This window comes from Rhinolophus ferrumequinum, chromosome 11 (assembly GCF_004115265.2).
Source record: "Rhinolophus ferrumequinum isolate MPI-CBG mRhiFer1 chromosome 11, mRhiFer1_v1.p, whole genome shotgun sequence".
NCBI classification, from domain to species: domain Eukaryota; kingdom Metazoa; phylum Chordata; class Mammalia; order Chiroptera; family Rhinolophidae; genus Rhinolophus; species Rhinolophus ferrumequinum.
In genome coordinates, this window is record NC_046294.1 from 1518379 (window position 1) to 1536318 (window position 17940).

At 51.6% G+C, this 17940-nt stretch overlaps 1 protein-coding gene across 2 annotated transcripts; it reads right to left on the reverse strand.

The window, feature by feature from the left end:
• Positions 1-398: 398 nt before the first annotated feature.
• On the reverse strand, positions 399-3695 carry ASCL2 (achaete-scute family bHLH transcription factor 2). 2 transcript variants are annotated; one of them, XM_033121889.1, is made up of 2 exons: positions 2345-3695; positions 399-1774 (listed from the first exon to the last, which is right to left on the reverse strand). In XM_033121889.1, the coding sequence occupies exon 1, from the start codon at positions 2941-2943 to the stop codon at positions 2362-2364; it is 582 nt and encodes a 193-aa protein (XP_032977780.1). In that variant the 5' UTR covers positions 2944-3695; the 3' UTR covers positions 399-1774; positions 2345-2361. The 2 variants fall into 2 exon arrangements, with proteins under 2 accessions (XP_032977780.1, XP_032977779.1); XM_033121888.1 differs by having other exon boundaries at positions 399-1777.
• Positions 3696-17940: the final 14245 nt, after the last annotated feature.

Here is a 17940-nt window from a genome sequence, read left to right on the forward strand (position 1 = left end):
GACAGCCCAGGTCCTGTGGCTCAGTGAGGTCACTGGCCAGGGTGTGGGTCTCTGGGAGAACGCTGTAGGGTGGCCCTCACTGGGTGGCCATGCAATATGCTCCCTTCTTTCCCTGGGAGAAGGCCAGTTTACTCAGCCCTGCAGCCCCAAGCCACAGCAGGTCTACTGACCCCAGCCAGCCTCAACAGACCCACGACCCTGTCGCTATGGTTACCCAGGAGACATCTGCTGTCTGCCAACACCACCGCTCCTCCTCCCAGGGTTCCAACGGCTTTGACCCAACTGCTCCCTGAGGACAGAAAGAGTGCCTTCAGCACCTTAAAAACAGCCTGGGGGATCCCCATCAGCCTGGCCCCCACCCGAGCAATAAAAGAGCTTTGGGCACCGCTAGACTTCAAAGCTGCCGAGGCCCAGGTCAAAGGTAGAGCTGAGTCATCTCTGTGAGGGCCCTTTGAGCTGGGGGAGCCTGGGGGAAGGGGGCCTGCCTTGTTCCTCTCCAGGGTGGCTCTCACAGTGCCCATAAATGGAGGCGGGCAGGGCCTTGCTGCTGCCACCCAGGCCCCTGCAGCCTGAACAGCACATGAGGGTTGAGGCTGCAGGAACAGTAGCTCGAGGCTTAGTACAGGATGCTGGACACTGCCAGACACCTCTCCTTAATTCATCCCATAACCCTGTAAGGGGGCTGTGCTGTCACCCCCATTTGCAGGTTAAGCAACTTGCCCAGGGCCACCCAGTAGGTGGCAGGCAGTGGAGATCTGAAGCCAGGCAGCCTGGACCCTGAGACAGAGGGTGGCTGGTCAGGTCAGGCCACCTTGGGTCCAGTCCTACAGCCGGCACTTGCACCAGTGCCTGTGTTGGTCAGCAGCCTCCAGACCTCAACTTCCCAGCTGTGAAGGAGCTTTGCCTGGACCACCCACCAGCCCGCTGACTCCTGCCAGAAGCCGTAGCCTCACAAGGTGCCCGAGTTTCTTTGGCACAGCAGCCACCAAGCTGGCCTCCCAGACCTCACATCCCACAGAAGAGGGGGTGGAGTCCAGGGATAAGTGACCACAGTGCCAGGCCTGTAAGGTCCAGAGTCTGGGCCACCACCCTCCCACCTTACTTATTCCTGGCCCTCATCTGGGAAATGGGGAGTCTGAGGGTCTGGGGAGGGCCCCCAACACCACTGACACACAGAATTGGTTTATTTATAAAGTCCACCTTCCCTAAAACAGGTTTTCTAACAGGGGTCTCTACGCAGTTGGGTCAACCGAGTGCTGCATGGGGACCCCGGCCAGCGACGCTGTCCCTTGGGGGCTGCCGTCTCCACCTCTTGGCCAAGTTGGAAAACCCCAGGTACTGGGGGTGGGGCAGGGCTAGACAATCTTTATTGTGTTCCGAGTTAAGGAGTCTTTGTACAAAAATAAGTAAGTCTTCGTGTTGCCTGGGCAGTTCAAGTTAACGTATAAAAAGTAGGTGCTCTGTGCCGTCAAAATCTTCTCTCTGGTTCAGGGAAACCTCCCGAGTGTTGGTGCCTCAGCCCCAGCCCAGTGGAGCCTCAGGGGCGGGGCGGGGCGGTCGGGGTCCGAGGGAGCTGCCCCCAGGGCCAGGTCGGGAAGGGGACCGTTTCCACACTGGCACGTGGTCAGGCTGGACTGCCTGGGTAGCGTGGGCGGGCGGGGTCCCGGCTCGATTGTGGCTTGGCCAGCCATGAGGCAGGGATGGAGGCGCAGGCCGTCCACCATACTGGCTCCCAAATGGTGAGCGCGCTGCCCGCTCAGCGTCTAGGGCTGGGCTGCTGGGAGGGAAGGGGCACAGGAACGCGCATTAGAAGGGATCCGACCCTTCCCCCATCTCCCACAAGCGAAGGCGGCGGTTTCGTTTGCTTGGCTGATTTTGGAACTCGAGTCCGTGGGTGCCTAGGCTTCGGTCTGCGGCCCGAACCAAGGCGGGGGCTGGGGCCTCGCTCCGAGCAGCAGTGAGTCAGGACTCCGCAGCCGTCGACTCATTTCTGCCACCCGGCCGGGGCGCGCGATTTGCAATGCAAAGTCACCCCGCCTCCCAGCACCCTAATCTGCCCGGGGATCCGCTTGCACTCGGGGCCTCACCCGCCCGAGCCCCCCCCCCCCACACACACACACACGTCCCCTCCCTCCCCCTTCGGCGGCGGAGCAGCGAGAGGAAGTTTTGCAATCCCGGACAAACAAACGCTGGTCTTGCACAGGCTTGAAAAACTTTGGGGAAAATGAAGAGTGAGCGAAATCGAAGCCATCTCCGGGCCTGGCGCGTGCGCGGGGCCAGTCCACTCCACCGCGCCCGGCCGCCCCGGCCTCCGACCCTCCCTCTTCCGCTGCCCAGCGGTTACCTCGCGAGGCGGGGCGCTCAGTAGCCCCCTAACCAGCTGGAGAAGTCGAGCAGTTCGCGCTCCACTGAGCTCAGCGCGCCCTCGCAGCCGCTGTCTTCCGACGAGTAGGCGGAGCGCGGGGAGCCGGGCTCCGAGCTGCCCCCGTGGCCGGGGGACGACGAGGCGCAGGAGGGCGAAGCAGCGGCAGCGGGGATCCCAGACGGCCCGCGGGGCGCTGGGGGCCGCGCGGCTGGCGCCAGCAGCCCCCCAGCCAGTGCGGCGCGCACAGCATCGTGTTCGGCCAGCAGGCGCTGCAGAGCGCGGATGTATTCCACAGCCGAGCGCAGCGTCTCCACCTTGCTCAACTTCTTGCTGGCGCCGCCGTGCGGCACGTGTTGCCGAAGCGCCTGGAATCCCAAGTTCACCAGCTTCACGCGGTTGCGCTCGCGCTCGTTGCGTCGCGCCACGGCCGCTTCGCCACCCCCTGTCTCTTCTGCGCACGGTCGCCGCCGCCGGCTACAGCGCAACAGCTCTGGGGACGCGGGTCGCCGCCGAGCGGCGCAGCCGCTGGAGACGCCAGGCGCGGGGGGCGCGGGCTGGGTCAGCGCGCTGCTGTCCATCACACCCGCATTCACTCGTCCGGAGCCTCCTCGGAGCCCCCACACACCGTAGGAAGATGCAGGCAGAGGAACTGGGGGCGGTGGGACAACGGCCACGCCCCAAAAGGGGCTGTGGCACTGTGCCTCTGAGCTACTCTCCAGGGTAAGCAAGCGTCCCAGGTCGTTTGGGGCCCGGAGACAGCGAGGCGCAAGAGATGGCTGGCCGTGCGCTCTGGGGAGCGTGGGGCGCTCGTGTCCCGCGCGTGCGGTAGGACGCTCCCCAGGTCTTTCTGACGCGGCGCAGGCGGCTGGTTTTTAAATGTATAGATAACCCTCCTCCGCGCCGCCGCCGCCTCCTTTCTCACGCCCTCCTTCCCTTGCCTCGCCCTCCTGCCACGCTTCGCCCTCCCCTTTGCACACACAACCTGCAAAGACCAAGCCGGGAGGGCGTCCCCAATCCCGTCCCCGGGGCACAGTCCGCAGGTCTCTGTGCGCCCCGCTTCCCCCAGGTCAGTCCACAGGTCCCCAGTGGGCCCCGGCTCCCAGCAGATGCTCAGTGCACCCCACAAGACGCAGTACGCAGGTCCCGTGTGCGCCCCGCCACCACCTCTGAGCGCTGTCAGCAGGTGCCGATGCGACCCCCGCCGCCAGAGCGCAGTCCGCAGGTCTGCGACCTTCCGGTACCCCCACCCCGGCGCGCAGCCCGCTAGTCCTCCGAGGCGCCAGTTGTCCGCACGCGCGGCGCACGCCGTGGAGGGGAGGGCGTGGCCACGGGGACAAACCAGCTGTCCCGGAGGCGCGCTAGACCCCTAAGGGCAGCACGCGCGGCGCTGCCCGCACCTGCGCCCCGCCCCGCGCGGCCGAGGGGCGGAGGCCGGGGTTTCAGCCAATCGTGGGCCACCCGTTCAGCCAATCGCGGCAGGCGTGGCCACACGCCCGGCCCCCGGGAGGAAGCTCGTACGCCTGGCTCGTGGCTCCCCGGGGCGTATCTAAGAGCGCTTGGCTCCCGCTGGATGCTCCTTCAGGCCCCTCCCACTGCGACCGGGGTGTGGAGGGGCACGCGCACCCACAGGCACACCTGTTTCCCGGCCCGCTGCCCACCTGTGATTCCTCCACCGGTAATAGGAGAGAGCGACGCAGCCCTTTGGGCGGGGCGGAGCTTAAGAAGTAGTCGAGACGGGGCTCTCGGGTGGGGGGGTTCATGTTCCTGGAGCGCTTTGCCCCAAACCACCAACACACACCCTCTGCCGGTGGTTTCCGTGCGCCCTGGGCCTTGGGGAGCCTTGAAGCGGAGGGCATAAAGGTTTGCACCGGCTGCTTCGGACCGGGGACGGCCGTCCACCATCCCTCCACCCTCGCAGCTCCCGACCGGTCCTGTATGCCCCCCAGATCTTCCTGCCTTCCAGGTCCCATTCGCTCGGGCCACTCACCCTCGGTGCCTATCACGTCATGGCCCTCGCTCTTTTTTCCTTGGTGCCGCGCCTCTTGGCCTCAGCCACTCACGGCTAGCTGGGGCCTCCCTCTGCCACCCGTTCCGAGGATACTAAAATTGGGCCGGTGGGGGAAGGCCGCTGGGGCAGCAGCCTTGCGCCAGCTCAGGCTAGGTTCCCCGGGGAGGTGGGACGTCAAGAAAGTGTCTGACTGTCTTGACGTGGTGGAGGGAAACTTCGGGCGAGGGGCCGGGGACTGCAGACGTGTGCAGGATGCACCGTTAATGCGAGAGTTTTGTCCTGCTTCACAGCTGGGAACGCCAGCCCAGTGGCTGTGCCCTCAGGAGACCATAGCTGCATCGATTTTATACCAGGGTGACCAGATCTTTCTGGGCCAGGACCTCTGGGAGTGGAAAGATGGGGCAGACACACCTGCCTGGAGCTGCCTTCCCTTTCTGGCTGGGGGAGGCCCAGGACCCCTCCCCAGGGAGCCCACAGGGCCTGGAGCCAGTATTTCCCGTCCACCTGGTGCTCACTGGCTCCCGTTCCTTTCAGGATTCTCCTGGAAAGTCTGCTTGGCCTTCCTGCTTAGGGAGGCTATTAACTGCCTGGAGCCAGGTGGGCATGGGGTCCCATTCATCTCAGGAGGACGCTGACTCAGAGAGGACATGAAATGTGCCCACAGTTATACCTCTGGTGAGTAGAATGATCCAGCTAGAAATGGGGTCCTTGACTGAATCGAGGTGGCCTGACCTTCCCCCTATTCCGGGCAGAAGCTCTGGCTACCTCTGCATCCTCTCCCTGGTCAGAGGTCCTCGGCCCTTCCCTGATGGTCACTTGGCAAACCCCGGCCAAAGATGGGTCTGCCTGTTCTACCTCCCTTGCCCATGGCAGGGCTGCCAGGCAAAGTCCCAGAGTCCTGCCAACAGGGCCTTGACCATCCTTGCCTGAATGTCTGTTCGGCCTCTGGGGAGAACAGGGTCTCTGGGGAGACCCTCAGTTATTTATTGCCACAAAACAGACAACCCAGGCTCTAGTCGCTTTAACTATGATTTAATTATTTCTCAGGATTCTATGGGTTGGTGGGTGCTGTTGCTGCTGGTTTGTCCCGGCTCGTTCCTGCAGCCAGGTGGCATGTCTGGCTCTCCATGTGGTCCTCACGCTGTACCTCTTTACAGCTGGGTTCCCAGGTGGGGAGAGCAGACTGTAAAGGTACAAGGTTTCTTTCTGAGAAGTGTTCTAATTGTGACCGTGGTGAGAGTGAAAAACCATTCATATGTACACTTCAAGTGGATAAACAGTGTGGGATGTGTGGGTTATATCGCAATAAACCTGTTAGAAAAAGTTAGAGTATGCTGCCTGTCAGGGCTCTGCCCCAGGCCCCTGGCCGCACCCTGGCACCCTCCCGGGCTGTTGCCCACCTCCGGGCTCTGCCTACTGGAGTCTCCATCTCTGAGCTCTAGGGCAGCAGTCAGTAAGCCATGCCCCCTCCCACAGCCCCTGGCACCCACCACTCTACTTTCTGTCTCTGAATTTTATTCTAGGGACTTCATGTGAGTGGGGTCACACGGGATGTGTCCTTCTGTGTCTGGCTCATTTCGGTCAGCACAGTGTTCTCCAGGTCCATCCGCATTGCGGCAGGAGTCAGAATCTCCTTTTTTAAGGCAGAGTGACACTCCATTGTCGGGAGGGACCACGTTTTGTGTGTCCGTTCTTTTGTTGATGGACACTCGGGCTGCTTCCACCTTCTGGCTGCTGTGAATGGTGCTGCTGTGAACCTGGGGGTACAGAGAGCTCTTCGACGCCCTGCTTTCACTGCTTTTGGGGATGCACCCGGAAGTGGGATTGCTGGCTCATCTGCTTATTCTGTGGTTAACTTTTTGAGGACCCGCCAATCTGTGGGGACAGTGGCAGCACCATTTTACATTCCTACCAATCGTGCACCAGGGTTCTGATTTCTTCACATCCTCGCCAACACTTGTCATTTTCTCTTATTTTTTATAATAGTTATTTTTGATGATAGCTAATGGGTGTGAAGTTTAATTTTTTTACCACTTAAAACTGGAAAATTGTCCTCAGCTTGTGGGCAGTACAAAACAGGTGACGGGCTGCACTTGGCCATGGTTTACTGACCTCTGTTCTCAAGGAACGGTGTGTCCACGTGCCACCTGCACTGCGCCAGTCGTCCCACAAGCTCCTCAAATGCAACTCCCCACAGGCTGGACCGTCCTCCTTTTCCCTGAACCCACTCCTCTGCCTGCGTCCCCTCAGAGGAGGCCACCCACCCAGACGTTGCTCAGTCAACAGTATTTGAACCATAATTGGGGTCCTACACACCACCCCCTCCTCTGTGGGCTCCCACCATCTCCTGCCCTAATCACCCCAGAGCCAGGTCCCAGACAACTAGGGACAGTCTCCGTGCCTCAAAGCCCGCTGAAATTATTCAAATTTGCCAGCCCTTACTCAAGCTTACTTATTTGTCTCACCCGTTCTTTTCCTCGGAAACCACAATAAAGGCCCTTGCCCATGTTGTCACCTCTCCCTCTGCCTCCTGGCTGACCCTGGTGTGCCCGTGTGGCTCTGGCTGGCATCACCTGTCCCCCACCCCTCCACCCCTGTCTTGGGAACTGTGAGGAACAAAACATTTCTTCAATGGCAGTTGTCTCCTGATTTCTTGGCCTTGCCATACCTGAATAAAAATAAAACCTACATTTTAAAACACCCGTTGCCTCATGTGACAGACAAGGAAACTGAGGCTAGAGAGAAGCAGTGACTTGCCAAAGGCTGGCCAGTGAGTGAGAGGAGAGTCAACCAGCCTATTGCCGAGTTCCATTGATTCTGCCTCCTTCTGGACCCCTTACGAGGCCTGGGGCTGAGAGGGGCTCCAGTGCCTGTGACCTTGAGGGCCAGCTGAGCCTGTTTGGGAAGCCACCACTCAGCCCAGCCTCTCCATGGAGTCCACCTTTTGCCCCCAGGCAGGTATCAGACCCTGAAGAAAGTGTGACACACTCACAACAGGATAAGTCGTCCAGGCCACACTTTCTAACCACAATGCAGTAATGCTAAAAAGAAAACATGCCGGGCGGCTGCTTTTGGGGACCCGGAAGTGGTGAGACAGTTGGTTAGAGTACAGCGCTCATAGCACCAAGGTCGCCGGTTCAATTCCCACATGGGCCAGTGAGCTGCGCCCTCCACAAGTAGATTGAAAATGAAGACTTGACTTGAAGCTGATGGGTCTTAGAAAAACACACTGTTCCCCAATATTCCCCAATAAAATCAGATAAACAAAACAACAACAAAAAACCCATCCCACATCAGTCACCAGCAGGGCCAATGAGGGCCAACGCAGAGGGGAAAGGTAGTCCTCTAAATAAGACTCATAAATAATACTCAGGAGAAAAGAAGAAAGAAATCTGGAGTGGCCATTTTAATATCAGAAAAAGGAGATTTCAGAGCAAAGACTATTACCAGGGGTAAAGAAGGTCATTCATAACAAGTGAGGGACCAATTAAGAGGATATAACAATTCTAAGCCTTAGACCTTCAGGAGAAAGAGACAAATCTATAATTATAGTCAGAGACTCCAACACTCCTCCTTTCCTACTTGATAGAACAGGTAGACAGAAATGTTTTTAAAAAATAGAGAAAAGTAAACATACTATTACCTACCTTGACCTGACTGACATTGATAGAATACTCAACCCAAAAACAGAAAAAGACACATTAGTTTTAAATGCGCATGAAATAGTTACTAAATTAAACCATCTTATAGGCCATAAAACAACCCTTGAAAACATAAAAGGATTCAAGTTATGAAGTATATTCTCAAGACCCAATGGAATTAAATTAAACTAATAAGAGAAAAATATCTGGAAAATCTCCAAATATTTGGAAATTAAAAAATAGATATAAATAACTCATGACTCAAAGGATAAATCAAAAGAGAAATTCAAAACTACCTTGAACGAAATAAAAATGAAAACACAATATTTTGAAATGTGTGGAATGCAGTCCTTAGAGGAAAATTTAAAATACTCAACAGATATTAAAACAATAAAGGTCTCCAATCACTGACCAGTTCCCTTACAAAACTAGCAAAATAGGAGCAAATTAAACCCAATATTAGTAAAAGAAATACAAAAAATGAAAATCAGAGTGGATATCAGTGAAACTGAAAACAGAAAACAATGGTTTAAGTCACTGAAATCAAAAGGTGATTCTTTGAAAAGGTCAATAAAATCAATAAAATCCAAACAGGTTTTCCTTAAAAAAAAAAAAAAATATATATATATATATATATATATATATATATATATGAAGAAGAAAAGACATTAACAATCAATGTCAGGAATGAGTAAAGTTACATCACTACAGATTCTATAGGTGTTAAAAGAATAAGAGGATATTATGAATTTTATGTCAGTAAAGTAATCAACAAAGATGAAATAGATTCCTTAAACAGTCACAAAGTACCAAAGGTCATTCAAAAAGAAATAGGTGGGCCTGCCCGGGTGGCTCAGGTGGTTGGAGCGCCCTACTCCTAACACCGAGGTCGCCGTTTCGATTCCCACATGGGCCAGTGAGCTGCGCCCCCTACAGCTAAGATTGTGAACCACAGCTGTCCCAGGAGCTGGGCTGCCCTGAGCAGCGGGAGGTCAGTATGAGCTGCCATCGGCTGCCAAGGGCTGCTGTGATCTGTTGCAGGTTACCGTGTGCCGCCATGAGCGGCTGGTGGCCAATGTGAGTGGCCGGCAGCCAGCGAGAGCTGCCGTGAGCGGCCGACCGACGACTGGCAACCGACTGCCTCAGCTAGGGGAGCGCAAAGCTCCTAACACCAGCTGGGCCAGGGAGCTGTGTCCTACACAACTGGACTGAGAAACAACGGCTTGAACAGGAGTGGGGCGGGAAGCGGAAGAAGGAGGGGGAAAAAAAGAAGAAATAGGTAACCAGAATAGCCCCATTTCTATTCAGTAAATTAAATTTGTAGTTAAAAGCCTTCACACACACACACACACACACACCCTCCACCAGGCCTAGGTGGCATAACTGGTGAACTCTTTCAAATATTTAAGGAAGAAATAAAACCAATTCTACATAAACTCATTCAGAACCATTGAAAATGAGGGAACATTCATCCCCGCTCATTCTAAGGCCACATTACCCTGACACCAAAGTCAGAGAAACACAAGAAAAGAGCTACAGACAATATTCCTCATGAACATACATGCAAAAATTCTAAAGAAAAGCTTAAGTCTAATCATATATGAGGTCTGACAATTAAGTTCACAAACTCATCCTAGAAAAAGTGCTACACACCTCATTGCTGAATATCACTATGGTCACCTTTGAAGGACTCCCTTTGGGAAACTATGCGCCTACACCAGCACCTAGTCCACCCTTCAAAGCAATTTTGGAACTCTTTATCTGGAATGGCCATCAGAGCTGTCATTGTATTGATGTCCTGAATGTCATCAAAATGTCTTCCTCTCAATATTTCCTTTATCTTCAGGTAAAGAAAGAAGTCATTGGGGCCCAGATCAGGTGAGTGGGGAGGGTGTTCCAATACAGTGATTTGTTTACTGGCTAAAAACTCCCTCGCAGACAGTGCCGTGTGAGCGGGTGCATTGTTGTGATGCAAGAGCCATGAATTGTTGGCGAAAAGTTCAGGTCATTTTCGTTTAACTTTTTCACGCTGCCTTTTCAGTGCTTCCAAATAGTAAACTTGGTTAACTGTTTGTCAATGAAATTTTGCAAATTCATAATGAATAATCCAAAAACATTAGCAACATCCTTTTGACTCTTGATTTGGACTGACGGAACTTCTTTGGTCGTGGAGAATTGGCTGACTTCCGTTGTGCACTTTGACCCTTTATTTCAGGGTCGTATTGGTACACCCATGTTTCATCACCAGTGATAACACAACCCAAAACATTGTCTTGTCTCTTCAAAAGGTCTGGGCAAACTTCACTCTGATTCCTTTGCTTTTGTTCATTGGTGAGCTCCTTCAGGACCATTTTTGCAGACAGCTTTCTCATGCCAAGATTTTCAGTTAAGATTGTTCTGTTTCTCTATCAATGTTTACTTGGTCTGCTATGCTTCTTGCAGTCAGCCAACGATTTTGACGCACAATTCAATGAATTTTTGCAAGGTTTTCATCAATTCTGCTCGTTACTGGCGACCCTGACCTCTCTTCATCAGTGACGCATTCTCTCCCCTCAGAAAAACGTTTAATCCATTTGTACACTGCCATTTTCTTCATGGCATTATCCCCATAAACTTGACTAACATGTCCCTGATTTCACTTCCACTCTTGCCAAGTTTAACAAGAAATTTAATGTTTGTTTGTTGCTCTAATTCAAGCTCATTCTCACGACGGCACACAAAAACACGCCACAACAATAATGAATGCCACTCAGCGAGACACCGCCACATATCGACAAGAACCCAGCTGTTTGACACTGATATACCAAGGTTATGACACCTCACCGAGCTGTTTGTACAGTGCAGCCCAGGTAAGCGCACGGTGGCAAGTTTGTGAACTTAATTGTCAGACCCCATACAAGTAGGGTTTAGTCTAGGAATGCAAGTTGGTTTAACATTAAAAAATCAACCCAATTAAAAAATCAACCCAATTAATTGACCATATTAAATTTAAAAATTAAAACCATGTCATCTCAATAGGTGCAAAAAAAAACCCAAACAAACAAATAAACAAAAACCAGTTGATAACGTCCAATAACCAGTCATAATTTTTTAAACCTTAACAAAATGGGAATCAAAGCAAACTTTCTCAGCCTGATAAGGGGCATCAAACTTACTGATGGCTTCTTAGATGTTGTTGCAGCTTCTCGTTTCTTTTACGTCCATATCTCCTGCAGCAGCTTCCAGATTTATTCCTCCTATTGTTTAAGAACTGTGTTGGCAATGTGGGTGTTTCCATGACGAATGTTCTAGATATTCTGAGGCTTGGTGTATCTGAAAGTATTGTATTCCACCTTCCCGTTTAAACAATAATTATACCCTATAAGGGCCTTCTGTGTAGTTATTTAGCTCCTGTACTTTCAGAATATAACACTTTTCTTCTTGCGTTTGGTGTTGCTCTTGAAAAGAATAATGCGAATCTCATTCTTTTAGGTGGTCTGCGGGTTACTCTGGAATGTTCCGGAACTTTGGTCTTTGTAAGTATGACTATACTGCATTTTATTTCTTCCTCATATGTCCTATTGGCCCTTAAAAGCCCTTGCTCATGTCTCTCTCTCTCTCTCTCTCTCTCTCTCTCTTTTTTTTTTAATTTTTATTGGGGAATGTTGGGGAACAGTGTGTTTTTCCAGGACCCATCAGCTCCAAGTCAACTTGTTGTTTTCACTCTAGTTGTGGAGGGCGCAGCTCACTGGCCCATGTGGGGATCAAACCGGCAACATTGGTGTTATGAGTACTGCGCTCTAACCAACTGAGCCAACTGGCCGCCCCTCATGTCTCTTTAATTCTGGGGTAATTTTTTATTACTTTTGCAAGTATTTCTGTCATTTCTCTTCCCTCTGTGACGCCTCTTATCCAGTCCACCTATTTCTGCGTTTCTCCTGACCCCTCTTCGCTTGCCCTGATGTTTCCCACCTGCACTGCACCGTCCTGACTGGCTCCTTGTGGCCATCGCACTAATGCACGTACTAGCAGCATGCATCCTGCCGTGTTCCCACTCGCCGTGTTACTGAACTGTGAACTCTCCTGTTTTCCACACCCGATACCTTCCCTGGGCCCGTCGACGTGCTTTCGCATCCCTGTCTGATATTGTAACATCTGTCAACAACAGCCCTGCTTTTGAGTTTCTATCAGGACTCCTGGGACCTCTTGGCCCATCTGTTTCAGCCATTCTGCTTCAGATACCACACAATCACCAGGTTGTGGGTCCTCTCTTCCAGTAGGGTGCCCAGGGGACCCTGTTCCCACAGAAATGACGTGAGTCCATCGGGTAATGTGCGTCAGGGAAAACCAGGGCCGGGCCTCATCTGGCTCAGCCCAGGCAGTTGAAGATGAGGCTTATTTTCCCTTCCCTTTTTTTTTATTCATTGAAAACGTAATTGTTGGTTCCCTTCCTTTGAGGTAGTGGGGGTGTGGGAACAGAGTCCCAGAGAGCAGTTTCCAGGCTCTCGACCTCATGGGTAAAGGTGCTGGCTCGGGTGGTAAATGGTAATCAGCTAGGACTAGTTGGCCATCAGCTGTTACCGGTTAGCCATTAGTCACTCATATAACTGCCGTAGCTAAGCTAAAAAGCGCAGAGTGCGGTTAGCAAGTGAAGTTGGTTGGCAGAGAAGTGGACGGAGGTTGCAGATCGTGTGGCTCCTGCTTCCTGTATCTCCAACCCAGCCGCCAGCAAGACTATAGTGGTCTGACACCCCTATCCATGGCTCCGTGGGTGTTCCTTTTTGGCGTCACCATATCCTGCGTTCTTGTGTGGGGAGCGGGACCAGAGACCCCACATGTGATGGGATCTGAAGAGAAGGAGGCTGGGGGAGGGGGAGGAGGGACAGGGGGCAAGTATTGGGGGGAGGAGCATCAAGACCAAGGAGGCAGCTGCCAGGCCTGAGGAAGGAGTCAGTGATGAGGAAGCACCAGCAGGGTCAGGAGAGTGGTTACATAAAGGAAGAGGGAAAAACTAAGTGTGTGAATGGAGAGTAATGGAAACCACGTGTCTCAGGGTCAGAGAAAGACAGGTAAAGTTTAGACTATACCCGGTGAGGCTGGATTGGAAGCAGAGGAGTCACTGTAAACTCGTGGTTTTTCATACAGAGAGATGGCGAGGGATGTGGAGGTAGGGGTGTATGTGTGTGCACGTGCGTGCGTGCGTGTGTGAGTTCTCAGCTGAAGGGCCCAGAAAACTTGGTCCCCAAAGAGCATTGAGTGAACCTAGTGCCCGGATCTTGGCTTCTAAACACCAGTATCCACCAAAAGGAACCAGACCTCTTTGAGGCCATGGCTGGTTCCAGGGCTGAGTAAGGGAGTATCTTGTTGTATTGGAAAGTAAGCAAAGGGCTCAAAAAATGATGAGAATTTGTCAAAATGACACAGAAGCCAGCTTAAAGGGGCTTCTAGTGGCCATATCTGGGAAAAACTTTAGCCTCAAAAGAAATGGTCTGCTGCGGGCTACCACGTGTTGCCAGGAGCGGCCGGCAGCCAGCGTGAGCGGCTGACTGACGGCTGGCGACCAACTGCCTCAACCGGGGGCAGCGCAAGGCTCATAATACCAGCATGGAGCTGTGTCCTACACATTTAGACTGAGAAACAACGGCTTGACCTGGAGTGGGGGCAGGGAGGCAGAAGAATGGGGGAAAAAAGAAGAAATAGATAGTAACAAAACCCGATGAGTATAACACAAATTCATGAGTCATACTGTGGGGACAGAGCCAGGAGAGCAGTTTCCAGGCTCTCGGCCTCACGTGGAAAGGTGCTGGCTCGGGTAGTAAATGGCCATCGACTGTGATCAAATGGCCATCAGCTGTGGCTAGTTGGCCGTCAGCTGTAACCAGTGAGCCGTTGGCCACTAATATAACTGCCGTGGCTAGGCTAGCAGCAAATGGGGGCTAGCAATAAGGTGGTGGCTGAGCTGGCAGGAGCGGATTGCAGTTAGCACGGCGGATTGCAGCTGGCAAGTGAGGTGGGTTGGCAGAAAGAAGTAGACAGCAGGTTGTGGATAGTATGGCTCCTGCTTCCTGTGTCTCCAACACAGCCGCCAGCAAGAATGTAGTGGTATGACTCCCCTATCTATGGCTCCGTGGGTGTTCCTTTTTGGCCTCACCATGTCCTTCATTCTTATGCGGGGAGTGGGAGCTGAGACCCCGCCTGACACCCCACATGACACATACAGAAATTTATTCATTCATTCATTTGTGGAGGAGAAGAAAAAGCTTCATTTTATTTTTATACCGTGTTTCCCCAAAAATAAGACCTAGCCGGACAGTCAGCTCTAATGCATCTTTTGGAGCAAAAATTAATATAAGACCCAGTCTTATTTTACTGTAACATAAGACCAGGTTTTATATAATATAATATAATATAATATAATATAATATAATATAATATAATATAATGTAATATAATGTAATACCAGTGTGGGGACAGAGGCCCAGAGAGCAGTTTCCAGGCTCTCGGCCTCACATGGAAAGGTGCTGGCTTGGGGAGTAGATGGCTGTCAGCTGTGACTAGTTGGCCATCAGCTGTTACGGGTTAGCCATTAGCCACTGATATAACCGCCTTGGCTGAGCTAGCAGGCAGGGATTGCAGTTAGCATGAAGGATTGCAGGTAGCGAGTGGGGTCAGTTGGCAGAGAAGCAGACGGCAGGCTGCGGATTGTGTGGCTCCTGCTTCCTGTGTCTCCAACCCAGCCGCCATCAAGAGTGTGGTAGTGTGACTCCCCTATCTATGGCTCTGTGGGTGTTCCTTTTTGGCCTCACCATATCCTGCGTTCTTGTGCGGGGAGCAGGACCAGAGACCCTGCATGACACCTTGCATGACAACCATGTCTTATTTTACTATAAGACCGGGTCTAATATAATATAATACTGGGTCTTATATTAATTTTTGCTCCAAAAGATACATTAGAACTGATTGTCTGGATAGGTCTTATTTTTGGAGAAACAGGGTAGTTGAATGCCAACTAATAGATGTAGAAGGAATAATGGAATTAGAAAATCGTCATTTGGCAACCATCACAGTACAGTATTCCCCCCAATTCACAGAGGAAATGGTCCAAGACCCCCAGTGGATGCCTGAAATCACGGATAGTACCAAACCCTATATATGTAATGTGTTTTCCTATGCATACATACCTAGGATAAAGTTTAATTTATAAATTAGGCACAGTAAGAGATTAACAATAGCTGATAAAATAGAACAATTATGACAATATGCTGTAATAAAAGTTATGTGAATGTGGTCTCTCTCAAAATGTCTCACTGTGGGGCGGACGGGTGGCTCAGTTGGTTAGAGTGAGAGCTCTGGGCAACGGGGCTGCCAGTTCGATTCCCAGGTGGGCCAGCGAGCTGTGCCCTCCACAACTAGAATGAAGTCAATGAGCTGCCGCTCAGCTCACGAGTGGCCAGATGGCTCAGTTGGTTGGAGAGCGTCCTCTCGACCACAAAGTTGCCAGTTCGACTCCCGCAAGGGATGGTGGGCTGTGCCCCCTGCAACGACGGCAACTGGACCTGGAGCTGAGCTGCACCCTCCACAACTAAGACTGAAAGGACAACAACTTGACTTGGAAAAAGTCCTGGAAGTACATACTGTTCCCCAATAAAGTCCTGTTCCCCTGGCCCAATAATAAAAAAAAAAGTCTCATTGTACTATACTCACACTTCACCTTGTGATGATATGAGATGACCAAATGCCTACGTGGTGGGATGAAATGAGGTGAGTGTCAGAGGCACTGTGACCTAGCGTTAGGCTACTTTGACCTTCTGACAGTTTGTAACAAGCACTTTACGGCTTCTCTTTGGCCTATCCGAATTGCCAGCATCACTCCTCTTGCACTCTGGGGCTGCTGACCTCAAACAAGTAAACAGCCAGATAGTTCTCCAGCAAAATGGGTTTATTAGGGAACAAAACAAAGAATTGCAATTTGGGACATGCAGTCTAATGACAAACTATGTGCAGAGAACGAAGGAACGGAACACTCTTTTATGGACCTCGTGGTGGGGAGGACTGTTGTAAACCGAGTCCATTGGAGGAACGTGGGAGGTGGAAGTACAGTGGTTTCTCATTGGCTGCGTTATACAGTCTCCCATTGGTGGAGCTGTTACTGGGCCAGCAGGAAACCTTTCTTCCTCCTGCTGGGGTAGTAACGTAGTGTCGCTTCCTGTCACAGATGCGATGCGAGGTACATCGCCTCTTGTTGGGGTCAGTAGAGCACTGAGTCTCATGTGTGTGACAATTCTCTCTTCTAGCTTCCTGATTCCTTTTTTTTTTTTAAGATTTTTTTTTATTGGGGAAGGGGAACAGGACTTTATTGGGGAACAGTGTGGACTTCCAAGACTTTTTCCAAGTCAAGTTGTCCTTTCAATCTTAGTTGTGGAGGGTGCCGTTCAGCTTCAAGTTGTTGTCCTTTCAGTCTTAGTTGTGGAGGGCGCAGCTCAGCTCCAGGTCCAGTTGCCGTTGCTAGTTGCGGGGGGCGCAGCCCACCATCCCTTGCAGGAGTCGAGGAATCGAACTGGCAACCTTGTGGTTGAGAGGACACTGGCCCTTGTGGGAATCGAGCTGCCACTCAGCCTTCGGAGTTAGGAACATGGAGCTCTAACCGCCCGAGCCACCGGGCCGGCCCCTGATTCCATTTTAGTGAGGTTTCTGCTCCTTAATTTTCACAGGGCTATTATTTAGTAAAATAAGGTTTTCTTGAGCACAAGCTCTGACGCTGTGACAGTCAATGTGATCACCAAGATGGCTACTAAGTGACTAAAAGTGGGGGACGTCTACAGGGTGGAGACACTGGACAAAGGGTCGATGGAGGGGGACAGCTGAGATTTCATCATGCTACTTAGAACAACAAGCAATTTACAACTTATGAATGTGTATTTCTGGAACATTCCATTTAATATTTTTGGACCATGGTAGACCTTGGCTAACTGAAACCTTGTAAAGTGAAACCGTGGATAAGGGGGGGGGGCTTCTGTAATGATTTATCTGAGTGCCAATCACCCATTGATGTTAAAACAAGTGAGTAAAAGTTTGAGGAGTAACTGGATAGGTTACTATAAATTGCAAAATAGTATAAATTGCAAAGGGCAAATCATTAACGTTACGTTGGACAAACCTGCCAGTTACAAATGTAACCCAGTGTTCAAGTTCATAGGCTAGGTCTCGCTCTTTGGGGAGTGATGGGATAACCAGGGCTCCATGTGCCCCCCTTCTTTTTTTTTTGCCCCCCTTCTTTAAGCACCTAGAACACACAACACAGATGGAACGTTGGTTTTCACGTTTTGGACAACAGATAGTGAGTGAGCCACGAAAGGCGTGAAACAAACCAAGTGAGCCCGTGATTCTCCAGCTGACAGCATTTCCAGGCTGAGCCCCAAGGTCTCCTGAGGCTGAGGAGGTGGACATCAGAGATCAGGGAGTGAGACAGTTATAATTTGCAGGGCAGATCCATCGACAGAGGGGGAGACAGAGCTAGAGATAGAAGCAAGTGCAGATAGACTATTCTATTTCGCTGAGCGAAAGAAGCAAGACACCAAAGGACAAATACTGCATGATCCCACTCATAGGAGGCCCCTAGATTCATCAAGCTCATAAAGACAGCAAGTGGGATAGTGGGTGCCCCTACTTCCATGACATTTTCCACAGGAATTGATGGAACCACCTACAGAGCCAGAGCAAGAAGAGAAAGGAGGCCTGGATCTAGCCCTGAGGAGCCCCAATATTTCAGCAAGTGGGAGAGTGGGTGGAGTCAGCAGAAGACTAAGAAATGGCACCAAAGTCAGGGATACAGAGACCAGGAGAGAGAGTGTCATTGACACTAAGAGATATGAGGACCTCCTTCGTATTTATCCGAAAGAGTTGAAAACTTACGTCCACACACAAACCTGCACACGGGTGTTTACAGC

Excerpts from the sequence above, each read along its gene's own strand:
- ASCL2 (XM_033121889.1), bottom strand. The coding sequence starts at position 2,943 with ATGGACAGCAGCGCGCTGACCCAGCCCGCGCCCCCCGCGCCTGGCGTC.